The sequence below is a fragment of the Morone saxatilis genome, unplaced genomic scaffold, assembly GCF_004916995.1.
Source record: "Morone saxatilis isolate NCDOM2014 unplaced genomic scaffold, NCSU_SB_2.0 Contig17, whole genome shotgun sequence".
Taxonomy (NCBI): domain Eukaryota; kingdom Metazoa; phylum Chordata; class Actinopteri; family Moronidae; genus Morone; species Morone saxatilis.
The window spans coordinates 11,631,702-11,644,586 of record NW_023339729.1 but is presented as its reverse complement, the minus strand read 5'-3'; the positions used below and the strand labels follow the sequence as shown (position 1 = coordinate 11,644,586).

Sequence of the window (12,885 nt, the reverse complement as noted above, 5' to 3'; positions counted from 1 at the left end):
ACTTGAGACAGATGTATGATCTCATTTGAACATGAGCAATATGAACACTGGAGCAGTCTCTCTCATTAAAGGAGCTTGTGTGGTTACAGGTTTACAGCAATTTATAATCTTATTTAATATTTGATCATCTCCTTCTACAGTATGTTTTATCCGGTGAACTTGGGATTTTAGGATTTTTCATTTGTTCACGACTGATGAACTGTTCAATTGTTATGTTAAAGACAATTTATGCTAAAATGTGTAGCTTCTTTTTCCTTATTTTCATTGACTGACCAGATGATAATGAAAAAAAAAACTAAAATCTTAATAGTCTTCTACTGAGGCGTCACGCAGTGCTGGAGCCATTTGGCAGAGATTACAGTGGAGATTTTATTTTAGAAGTCTGTCTTTTTAAAGAGATTGGGTTTTACTGTGGTATCCACATTTCCCATGCAGTAGTCGTGCTCTTTCGTGTAGATTTGGGGATTAAATCTATGCGTATCTATCTCCAGCATTAACTTGTCAAAAAGCACATCTTGAAAGTCACAAAAAGCTTATTTTTTGTGTATTTTTCCAGATTTTCACCAAAAAAATTATTTATTATGCGTCTCTGTCTGTCTTCCTCTCTGCGGTTCTCTCTCTCAGTCTGCCCTCTTTTCTCTGTCTGTGAACATCGCACTGCAATGAAAGATGTATTTTTGTGTTTGTGATCTGACACTGCACTGGTTTATGATCCTACCCAGGCGGAGGGAGAAACACCAAATAAACGACAAGGAAAAACTCCACTGAATAACTGAAACCATCAGGCTGAGAGCATCTATCTCTCCTGACACAGTGTTTCTAAAGTTTCTTTTATTACAACCCAATGCAGACTACGGTGATGATTATGAACACATCAGTATGGGGCCCTGCAAGATTATATCAAATCAAATCATGGCAAAAGGGGATTTTGTGCAAATGTGTGTGTTTACCATGGACGTGTCTTTAGCCATATGTGAGTCTGACTGTGTGTACATATATTTATTACATAACAGCTGTGCATGCATATGGGTTAGAGGCAGTTGATCAGCATAATGTGGGTGACAGCATGAAAACACGAAGAGGATTTAAACTAGAGGAGGGGTACTGAAAGAGAGTTGTTGTTGTTGTTGTTGTGTATGATTGTGTGTGTTACTGTGGGAGAGATTTGTGAGATTGTGCACGAGGCTGAGTTATGTGTTTGTCAGATAAGATTTGACAATAATCAACTAAACCAGAAATACAAACTGCCCAGGAAGATAAAACCTTTATTTATTTATTTGTTTATTTATTATGGCCAGTTTCCTTTCCTTTGACACTTGAGCATGTATAGACTCGTAGGGAATTGAACCTGGCCTCCTTGGATGGATTGACTAACCACCAGTTTACGATTCTCCTTGAATGAGTGTGAGCCCTCATGCCTCAAACTCACCGGTAATAACCAGAGTGTGTGGGATTCCCGCCTCGTTGAGCATTCGTTGGATGTGGTTGTTGTACAGCGTGAGCGCCTGTCCTTTCCCGCTCTGTGGATTCACCAGCAGCATCATACGGCACGGACGAGACAACTCGCTCATCAACACCCCTACAGAAAGAGAGAGAGAGAGAAGAAAAATTATGGCTGACTGCATCAAAAAGAGAAAGGGCAAACGGCTGTTCAACTAAATAACTCGAATCATACTGTGAAAACAGGTCTTAGTCTGCCAACAGAACTTGAAACTTGATTCTGAAACTTAAGCTGAGAAACATTTGTGAAGGAATAGAGGATAAAACACAGGCGAGCTCTATCATGCGGAGGAGTGTCCTCAACTACATTTGCATGTTGTAAGAGGAGCAAAAAGCTGCCTGGTTGAAACAACATTACAACATCTCATAAGGAGGAGTTTGTTTTATCTCTAAAAAGGGATAGTGGCTACAATACGGCCTTATCAACACATGTAATGTTAGGAGAGACCAGGCAGATACAGTTCTAAGAAAATAACCAAAACACCCCTAGTTCCTAAAGAGGAGACATACATAATATCCAGACATAAGTAGATACAGGATGAACATATTAGAAAAATAATGTAAGTATAATGTTATAATGAACCAAGCAGCTCCTCCCCAGCACACCTTTGTTTTTGGTCAATACCCTGAAGAAGACTGCTGTGTCAAAACGTTGGTAAACTACTGAAACAATTTTTTTTGCATTGTGGCAACAATTGTTTAACTGTTTTCTACACTAATTCCTCTGCATAGCAGAATAAATTCAAGGAGAAAACAGGAAAGGAGAAAGTCAACAGGCAGAAATAAAACGTGCCGTGGTTACATTCACTGCACTGACCTAATTACTGTGAAACTCAAATTTAAATTTATCTGAACAATAATAAGATCACTGCTCCACAACCCAAAAACATAGGGCTATTATACGACACTGTAGCCTGTAAAGTTTCTGTTTGGTTGTTTGTTTGTGAACAGCGACTTTTCTCACAGTGTGAATCTATCAATAGCTCACGGCTCAGCTTTGGAAACTCCAACCTCAGACTGATTTATTTTCAGTACTTGTGTTAGTCGTACTTTTAGATATAGATGCAAACATTATTCCTTTCATCTCGCTGCACTGCTGTGAAAGAAATAAAGTTTCTCCGGGAAAAGTCTGACTATGTTTGCCTGACTCCTTTCATTCCTTTATCTCAGTTACATAAACTAGCCTTTTCATTTACACCGGGTGTAAGGTTTATACAGAAAGAAAATGATAAATGATACTGATAAACTGGTTTCTGAAGTGTTGCTTGGATCAGAGACACAAAAGCCACAGCAAGGAACATTTGTAGAGTACGGAAGAGCAGGAAGGACACACAGGAATCTGTATCAGTGGACCCTTATCTGAAGAATTTAATATATTCTGCAAAAATAAAAAAGGAACCACCACAGTACAAGACGGGGATATGATGGTAAAATGTCTGTATGACACAACATGCACTGTCTATTTGTATTTTCTGCATATAATATATAGTGCATTACCTCATGTAATATGTAGACACATTTCTGGTCTGGTATATAGTATGTAGTATTTGAAATACAATTAATACAAAGAATTGACAGAATATTTTTGGATACAAACAACAACACACACACACACACACACACACACACACACAAAACTAATCTTACATGGCATCTAAAGATGGACGAGTATAGAAGCTGCAGCCTCTTTGGTACATTTTTAACTGCAGGGTTGATGCAAATTAGTGTTCAAACAGGGATCAAACAGATTCATTACACAGATCCCAAATCTGTTTTAAAATACTATAGAGATTACAGTCTCTCACAAGCACAGCATGGGGCTAAAGAAGGGAGGAACTGGAAGAATCTGGTTTTGCCCTTCTGTGCCAAAATATAAATAAATATGAATTATTACTCGATGTCAGAGATGAGACGGGGAGAAACTAAAAAAAAAAAATAGATATATAGATATGATGGAAGTCAGAGTATCAAACTGTGCTCATGTTAAGCTAGAGGTTCTGAGAGAGGTGATAAGGAAGATAAGGAGATGGTATCACAAATGTTAGAGAGAAAATTACACCACGGGTTCTTGTAAGAATTCTTCACCTCCCTACAAATGTGGAGCAAACTACTTATCAATTCTCCTTTTCCCTTTCTCCCTTAAAGTATGATTTAGTTCTCAAGATAGGAAAGTCAAATAAAGGTAGTGACGGGAAGCCATCAGACATATTTCACACACTGCAGCTGTGGGATCATTTTACAGGTAGGTACACCAAGTCCTCTCTTTTGTAGAAAAGCACACTCCAGTTAGATGTTTTCTATGTCGAATTTCTTTAAAGATCAAAAACATTGTGAGCGCGGAGGAAAGCGAACCATCCAAACAAGTCTGACAGGTAATAGATAAGTAAATAGATGAGTGCCTCTGGGGACAGGCACATCTAACTGGTTCAAAAACTTCCCTGGCAGAGTTCGTTTTACCGCACCTCCAGTTGAGTCACAGTGACACTGCGGGAATGCAGTGAAACAGGTCAGAAAAACCCGTTAAAGCACCTTAACCTACTTATTCATCTGTGTCACTGGAGTTTGAGGTAAACTGAGGAGTCATCCGGACATTTTGTTCTCGGATAATCCAAAATGTAACTGAAAGGCTGTTATCACCTCAGTATTAAAACTAAAACTAATACAGCCTAATACAAACAGTCCTGCAAAAAAATGCTCCCTTCACAAAGGTCGTTGTGTTTCGTTTAAACATTTTGGAGACTGAAGTTTGTGGTGTTGTGGAAATGTGGAAGACATGCCTGATTATTTAGTTTTCTTCTTATTTTTCCCCTCTCGTGTTTTTTTTTGAGAGCTTAGAAACATCAATGTTGTTAATAATGGGAGCACAAGTGAACAACGGTGGGTGGTATTTTTTAGTTTTTTTGATCCAATGCATCTGGCAATAAAACTTTCTGGTGTGCAAGAACTTTGTAGTAGGGCACTGCAATTTGTAAAAATTAAATTGTACTACATGTCCATCAAAACAACAGTTAATTCAGTATAAATTTCAGTATAAATTCAAGTATAAAACAACAAATTCAAATTTCTTGTATCGTCGAGAAAAGGCATAGCCACTTTTCTCTGTAGGATGAATAAGTCATCTCAAAATCACAGCGACTGGACTCCTGAGGGAAGGCCACACAAGTGCCCTCATGAATCAACTGGCATGGCAGCTGGCACTGAAGCCCCTGACCTTGCTGTCTGTGTGCCCCAACACCCACACAGACCTTGTTGGCTAATTCCAACCCCATGCCACTTCCTGTGTGCCACCCCTCCCCTTCTCAAAACATTCCAGAGGGCACTATCTATCTTCTCGTCTCTGTCTGTCCACGCTCCGGGTTTCCTCCTCTATCATTAGTGCGTCTGCAGCGATATCATGGCAGGGAGCCAAAGTATGACATACATCTAATAAGGCACATTAAAATCAACAGAAACACTAGGAAAATATACTTTACAGCCCTCGCCAGTCTATAAATAGACATCCGCCATGCTAAACGTTCTGCAGTGGATTTGTTAATGAAAATTTCGGTTATTATTCTTCATTGAGAATTGGTGGTTTTTAACTGCAGATAATATTTCTGGTCTGTTTGTAAAGGGATGGGTGTAGTCCTGATTGTTAAGTGATGACACACATTGCTACTGATGAACATGTAAGGTCAAAGACACATATTTTTATCCAGTCTTGTGGTCACAACAGTGCTGGTTAGTTAGTAAAGATTACGACAAACAATGATGACAGAGCTGAAACAGACATAATTGCTCAGACCAAACAACTTCAGTAAATTACCGTCTTGGATGAAGTGATAAAGTGGATGACGCTACTGTAGCAACCTAACTTAATCATCATCCTCACGAAGATGAAAAACAACTACAGCAACAAAGCTCTGCTCTGCATCTCAACTACATTCACTTGATCTGTGATTACAGACGTCTCATCTGCTCTCTTCAAACCAAAAGCATGAGAACTGTCCCAGATCTTAATTGAATAATTACTACTGAGGTATTCGCCGTAGGAAATGACAGCCCAAACGAAAGGGAAAAACCCTGGAGCCGGAAAAAACACATTTTCCGGCAAGGTTCCCTATAATATCTGGGTGCATATAGAGTCTGAGAATAGACAGCTTTCTTAGCTTCGCCTGACAACTCTGCAGTACATCCAGCAGGATGTCAGCTTCTATTAACCCGACACAGAGATGAAGGTTTATTATAAACATGTTGCAAAAAAGGGCATTTGTTTACATATTTGTTTCATTAATATACAACAGCATTATATTTCTACAGCATTTCTATTTAATCATGTCCAGACATTTTACATGTAACTGTATAAATACAAACATTACTCAGCGTTATTATGTAAAAGAATAAAATTAGCCATGAACTTACATCTCCGCTCCCGCTATCAAAAGCATAATCTTTACTTGACAACTAACACTGACTCACTGTGATAACCTGTGCATGAGTCAGTCAGTCAGTCAGTGTCTCACACAACTTCCTTCAAACCAGCTCCCCATCAGCAGCATGAATGACAAAGCATTAACTGTGGGAATTAAAGTAGCAATCTTTCATCACTCTTAACTTGGCCCACACCACGTGCCACTCAGACGGGACCCGTCCCGCTCTTAGTCATCAGGGATTCAAAGGGTGTGATCACATCAAAGAGCAGAATTACAAGCAGCCAAGTCAGATAAACTGTACAAATCCACAATATTAATTAATAAAATGAACTACAGAAGTGTCACTGGCAACATGGCTGCAAAGCCACCATCAGTGGCGATTACGCCTAAATAAACCCCCATGTTAACACTAATACAAATGATCTAACTCATTTAAAAGAAGCTATAGATTGTTTTTGTCTGATCTGTTCTGGTCCACTAGCAGAGATATGGATCAGTGTTTTTATGAGTGGCCTCTATTTGGTTTGTTTTTGTACACATGCATGAGGATGTGGGTGACACTATACACATTCCTGCCACTGTTCCACTGATCTACTGACACCAAGGAATGCAGAAATGTGCCAGTAAAGGCAGTGAAGATGAAGACAGTAAGCTTGTGAACATGAATGCAAACAGTGCAGAATGGAGAAGGAAATATTTGCTAGACCTCAAAGATAAACACACTATATTTACCAGTAACGCTGAATGCAAACAGAACCCTGTTTACACACTGCACCTTTAACAAACCGCCCAAAATGACACAGTAGGTATCTAATCTCGATTATTTTAGTGGTGTTACTACAAGGTTTGCACAATCTTGGAACAATGCATGAACACTCCCACAGTGGAATATCGAGAGGTATTCCTGTTTCCCCCATTCTGCCGTCACTGTTTGAAAGCAGCAGTAGATCGTGTCCTGCTTCTTGTTAGCATAAATCTCAGCCAATACCAGTGAACACAACAGCAGAGCAATGCACGCCTCACAAGTGTTTGGTAAAGTTTCCATGTCCGCTGATTCCCATTCACAGATCTCATTTACACAAGGAAAACACACCACAGATGGATGCTTGACTCAACACAGAAGTCTGTATATATTACTACCACTGCCTTTTGTAAACTTGTTCTCTTGATTCACTAAAAATGAGGAACCAGTAGCTACCACAAGTAGTAAAAAAACAGATACTTTTGCGAGTGCTACATTTGTGCTCACTGTCTGTGGCACATAGTAGATATCACTCAGCATCCCGTGCTTTAATACTGTTCAGTCTGCACAGGACATTAGACTGAAAATAAAGAAGAAAATGTTTTGGTCATGTCATGTTATGTTAGCTCACATCAGTTGTAACTTTGTGATGAATTGATATTAAACGTTTTTAAGTTTTTTTAGGATTCATACATACAACAAGTCCTACAGAACAGTGACAGAGTACCCCCAACCTACACACCTACTGTTTGTTTCTGATACTCAGTGGTGATGGCTCTAGGCTCTAAGCTTTGATAAACACCCATTAGGAGGCAATCCAGTTTCTACATTAAAAACAGATTAGCATGTATTCGACCTGGTACTTACACCCTGCTTTGCTCCTGTAATACGACAGATATGTCCCATCGCAATTCGCTAAATGTTAGATTTGTCCCAGCTCAGCTGAGGGCAAATACTCTCTGAAATACAGTAGTCTATGTCTCATGTCGTCTGATGAATGTGGAAGAAAAAAAAAAATTCTTAAAATCTGGTCGAACGATATGAGTTTTTAAATGGCCAATGCCGATATTTAGAGATGTATAATGCAGATATCAAAACAAAGAAAAGTCATGTATATTTCCATTATTCTATGCACATTACAATCTAATACACATGGTTATGTTAGCCAGTAACTTGCTGTTTTAGATGGAAGTTTTATTAATTAATGAAGCATGTGAAATACATTGGTTCCACAGCAGCCACACTAACAAGGCAGCCTGCAGACATTTTTTGCTTATTGGCCTCGAGAGCGCAGGGATCGGCTGATGCAGATTATCTCCAAATGCAAGATAATCGGCCGATCTATCTACATCTACATAGATTTTGTATCTTTTAACATTGAGCATCTGAATCCAGCCTGCTGGTCTGAATTCTTTTAGCAGATTTGTTATCTGATAGCAGTACTGTGGTTAACTACATACCAACTGTAACCTCATGATAGCAATCTAGAGATACTGCACAGCGCTGATAATACTGCAGTACGATTTTAAGGACGTTCATGGAGTATTTTTACAAAAAATGTATGGAGGTATACTGCTAACCTTACTCAAGTAAAACATCTGAATATGTCTTCCACTGTTGCATATGCAGTGCTTTACCATATCCAGTGATGTACAGCAGTAGGAAATAAATAGATAATGGGTAATACAAACTTCTGTATAAAGGTAGAGTTGGTGATAATCAAGAGACACCAGTGAAACAGAAATCAATTTATCTTCAAAATCACATTAATCTTTTATCTTTGTAACATACCACAATGATCAACACTGTTGTGATATTAAGGTCTGCAAATTAAGGATACAACCAGTAATTGATGGTAACATTTAATTTGCAGGTTCATTCAAATATAACTGAGAGTTTGGTCTGATTTTCTGTGTTTCTCACCTGATCATAAAGAAATGTGGGCCTGTTTCACTGCTATGTTTTACAAACTTTACTAGTCTGAAATCACATACATCAAAAAACATTAAAACCAGTATTAAAACACCTGTCAATCAATTTGATATTTAGCTATTTGGTGGTGGGGCTACCCTTTTTTGTTTACACCTGAATCACAGGTTGCATCTTTAAAGAAACCTTATCTTACCTCACTGGACCGAAGTGCTGTAACTTTTAGGTGCAGTGAGGTGATAACTCTTGTCCGTAATGCTGTCAAAGTGTGGAAGCTGCTCAAGCACACAGCAGATTTTTGCTGAGCCAGAACCACAAAGGGTGTGGAAGGAGGAGGTGGCAGTGGTTAGCTCGCTGTAGATCTATATTAGGAAAGGCAGGGAGTTTATGACATTGTGGTTTTTATTAAAATCATCCAGCACTGTCTGTCAACCACTTGTCTGTAGTGTAGCGCCCTACATTGTTATAATAAAGAAATACGTATTTTGTGAGATAGAGAGAAAGCAGAGAGATGATGTAACCACTGCCTGTCTCTCTGTGGAATGATGTCTGTCCAATTTGGGTATTTTAGGCTACAGAGTCAGATTAGGGAGGGGAGGTTATGTTGCTGCATGAAAACAAACTTTCCAAACATCAGTCAGTTATATTGCCACTAATGTAATGTTTAGTTTAAGGTTTCTGTTAATGGGAACTGGACCTTTATTAACCTTCAATTAACGTGAGCTCAGCTGGCACCATGTTTAACTGTACGTTCATTTCCTGCAACTATTAGTCAGTTTTAAGTTTTATAGACATGAGAGCATAACATGAGATTACAGTAAACTGTATAAAAACAGCTAAATGCATATAAAATGCACCAGCGTATGGAGGAAATGGACTTTCCACCATAAAAAAACCCACAACCACATTTTCTTTTACCAGGCAAAGACAGACTTTCTCTGAGGTAAACCATCCGCTCTGAAGGCTCAATGGTCAATTAGTGGTTGTTGTTGTTGTCGGCGTATCACAGAATAACTTCAGAGGCCATTTCTGAGAATAGCAAACTGTTTGAGCACCGAAAGCTTTTTACGCTTGGTGGTCAAATGTACAGAAAGTCATCCTCCAGATTGAGATGTAGATATTCTGCAACAACATCAGGAACAAAGTTTGATGGCTTAGAGGCCGGAGTGTGTTTTGCTAAATTCCAACGGTATACTTACATTTAGATTTGCTCATGGTAAGAGATAGCGGGCAGGACACTGTCCTTATAGCTGCTGTGAGCCCCCAGAGCTGAAGAAGTCTGCTCCAGAGCGGTTGAATCAGAGGTCTCGACAGCACGTCAAGCTCTATCGCAGCGTATACGCAATGAGAAGGAGTCCTCAGGGGGAGGACTGCTGCTATCACTGCTGTCTGACTACACACACAAACACACTCATATTAGAGAAAAACACTGTGCTGAAATATGTGATTATGTATTGTAAGAGAATGAGGAAGTTTCATCATTCTCGTCTGTTCGAGACTGATTAATCACAAGGGTGTGATCCTTACTGGGATCAACCACAACACTACACATTTGTAAAGACGGTGAATGCACACTAAGCTCCTCTCTTCAATTATGTCATTGTAATCATGACCAGCACCTTGTTTTTGGAAGGTACTCATCAGACAACTCACCGTCACACGCCCCCAAAGACATACTGTGGCTCAAGCACTTAGAAGACCTACTATGGACATTGTACCGTATACAGAAAATGTATGTACACCAATACATTTTATAGTATACTAAAGTGGTTCAGTAAATAACAGGGATGCAAGAACTACTTTCATAATCGTCCTAATCAAAAAGTTGCAGCTTCTGCGATTTGGATATTGCACCTGATTATAGTATATTTCCATTATTTCTTGATTAATTGTGCAGCCCCAATCAAAACCACAACTATTGAAACAATAACCCAACATGTATGGTAGGACACATGTTGGTGTGTTCTCACAAGCATGTTAAGTTTGTTCAATAGATGCTCTGTGGGCTGAACAACTAAGTGTAAATTCAATGAAGAGGCGTTCTGAAACATGCTCTGATGACCTCTACGACCTGCAGAGCAACTTCACACCATGACACTGCGTTCTCCTTTCTGACCGCTAGAACCAAACATACAAAAGTTTTGTTCTCCCTCTTTCTGGATCGTACAAATAACAGAAATATTTCTCATGACTGAGTCAAAAATATTTATTTTATAGGCCATGAAAAATGTATCTTGAAATATCTTAAATCTCAGTTCAGTGAAACAGGACGGAAAATCTGAAAAAGGAGAAATCATTTAGGTTTAGGCAGGTTCCCTTTTTACATCACAAAGCCCTCACATGAACACATAATTTAACATAAACCTGTTCCTTTTGCTTGCATGAGTGAAATTGTGTGTAATAGAGCATATAAACCATTGTCCCAGCTTCAACTTAGTCTCGGTCAGATGTAATGTATTAGTAATGGCATTGACGGGCTGAGAGAGGCCTGGATTTTGCTGCTAAAAAGAGCAACGCCGGTCCCCCTGAGAATGTCGAATAAGGTGCTTCTTATCTGACTTTCCATCACTGCCGTTTCCATGGTTTCACACTTTTAGTGTCAAGTCCTTCAAGTCCTGATCCTTGTGATGACAAAGTTCCTCTCATCTGTATTTCTCCCTTAAGTGTCTAACCTAATCTTATTATCTCGCTATCAGTTATAAAATCATTTTAAATGGGGACCTTTACATTTAAACTCATAGTTATATTAATGCTCATCATTCATTAACTTATCAGACAGCCTAGACTTTGCTCAGCAATTATCTGTGCCTACACATCAGCAGGGTAATATATTTGATATTTGCTAATATTATAAGGGTTACATATTGAAAATGTTACTGTGTTTGACTCAGATACAAAATTTTAAATGTATAATGTATAATGTGTGTATCTGCTGGGTGATTGACCAGATATATTCTAACCGCGATGAATTCATTCACATTAGTTTCTTGTGTTGTAATTCATTGTCATTAGGCAGTCACAGCCGAGTGCTTAAGCCAGATGACAACCCAGAGTGATTTATCTAATCAATACTAGTAACCTCCCTGCCTGCTGCCATCACCTGACTCAAAATAATGATAATGCCGTCCACAGCTGACTTGAATCCATTTATTGACAACACAGGATCGATACTATTTAGGAAGTACTTGGCAATACATCTGAACTGTCAACTGTAATTGTCAGAACAGGGATGTTAATTTTCTTCTCGAGTCAGTGCCTGATTTCCAAAGAACTGGCGCCAACAAAGACTGATGTATGTGTCACTTCATGTCACCACACATCTTCTGTTATAAGTTGCACTTGAGCCCACAGCCAGCGGAGCGCGGCGCCATGCCATGGCGGTATTCTTAATAGTCTGAAAAATGTCCCATTGGATCGAACACCCATTTGTCCAACAGCCTCTTATTGTGAAAATAAAAGCCCATTGCTCTGAAGGCTTGAACAACACCCCCTGATGGCGACATACATTGTATTGTGCACTTCCTGTCCCTGACACCAAACTCATTATAGAACACAGACTTGTAAACCATATTCACACTGATTATTCAGTCAATTCAGAGAATATTCTTGATAAACAACTGCAGTACAGTACAGTACTGTAAATATTACCCTTGCTTTGCCTGTGGTCAGAGACCTGTCAGACTGCTCTCTCATCAACTGCCTTAAACAGCGCAAAAAAATGTGCCAATGGCAGCCCGGTTGTGTCACAGCCTTAACAGATGCTTGGAAATGATCATTGTCATGCAAACTACTATTGATGAACATGAAAGTGGAGTCAATCCCTTAGCAGTGTCATCTATAGAGCATAGAAGCAGCACTGGGCAACCTAGTCATGTGCAAACAGACATTTGAACGTTATTATACAAGATGACCAAATATTTATAGAAAAATGAGTTGGCCTCTTAGATAACAAATGTTTATTATTTATTTTTAGGATAACCATCTCAGACAATATCATGGTATAATGTATTACACAAGTAATATTATAGTAGGGTGTTTTTCTTTGATTGAACAATTATAATTTCACTAAATATTCTGTCCACTAAAACAGTACAATTCAATATTGTTTTTAAATAACACTAATAGACGTAGAATTCAATACCGCCCAAAACAAATGTGCAGTGCATAGTATGATAACATCAATTTTCATACCATGCTATTGATTGATATACTGCTGCGACCCTAATTCAAGGATATATATATATATATATATAATTCTATCTATATATATATATATGCCTGCGAGCTAGTTCAGGCAGTTAA

The 12,885-nt window shown here is 38.8% G+C and overlaps 1 protein-coding gene across 1 annotated transcript in view; it reads right to left on the bottom strand.

The window, feature by feature from the left end:
* LOC118327340 (sphingosine kinase 1-like) overlaps nucleotides 1–12,885 on the bottom strand; it is a 30,336-nt gene that overhangs the window by 13,768 nt on the left and 3,683 nt on the right. Inside the window, exon 2 of the mRNA XM_035660662.1 lies at nucleotides 1,430–1,579. Within this exon, the coding sequence (XP_035516555.1) occupies nucleotides 1,430–1,579 (150 nt within the window). The remainder of the gene's footprint in view (nucleotides 1–1,429; nucleotides 1,580–12,885) is intronic.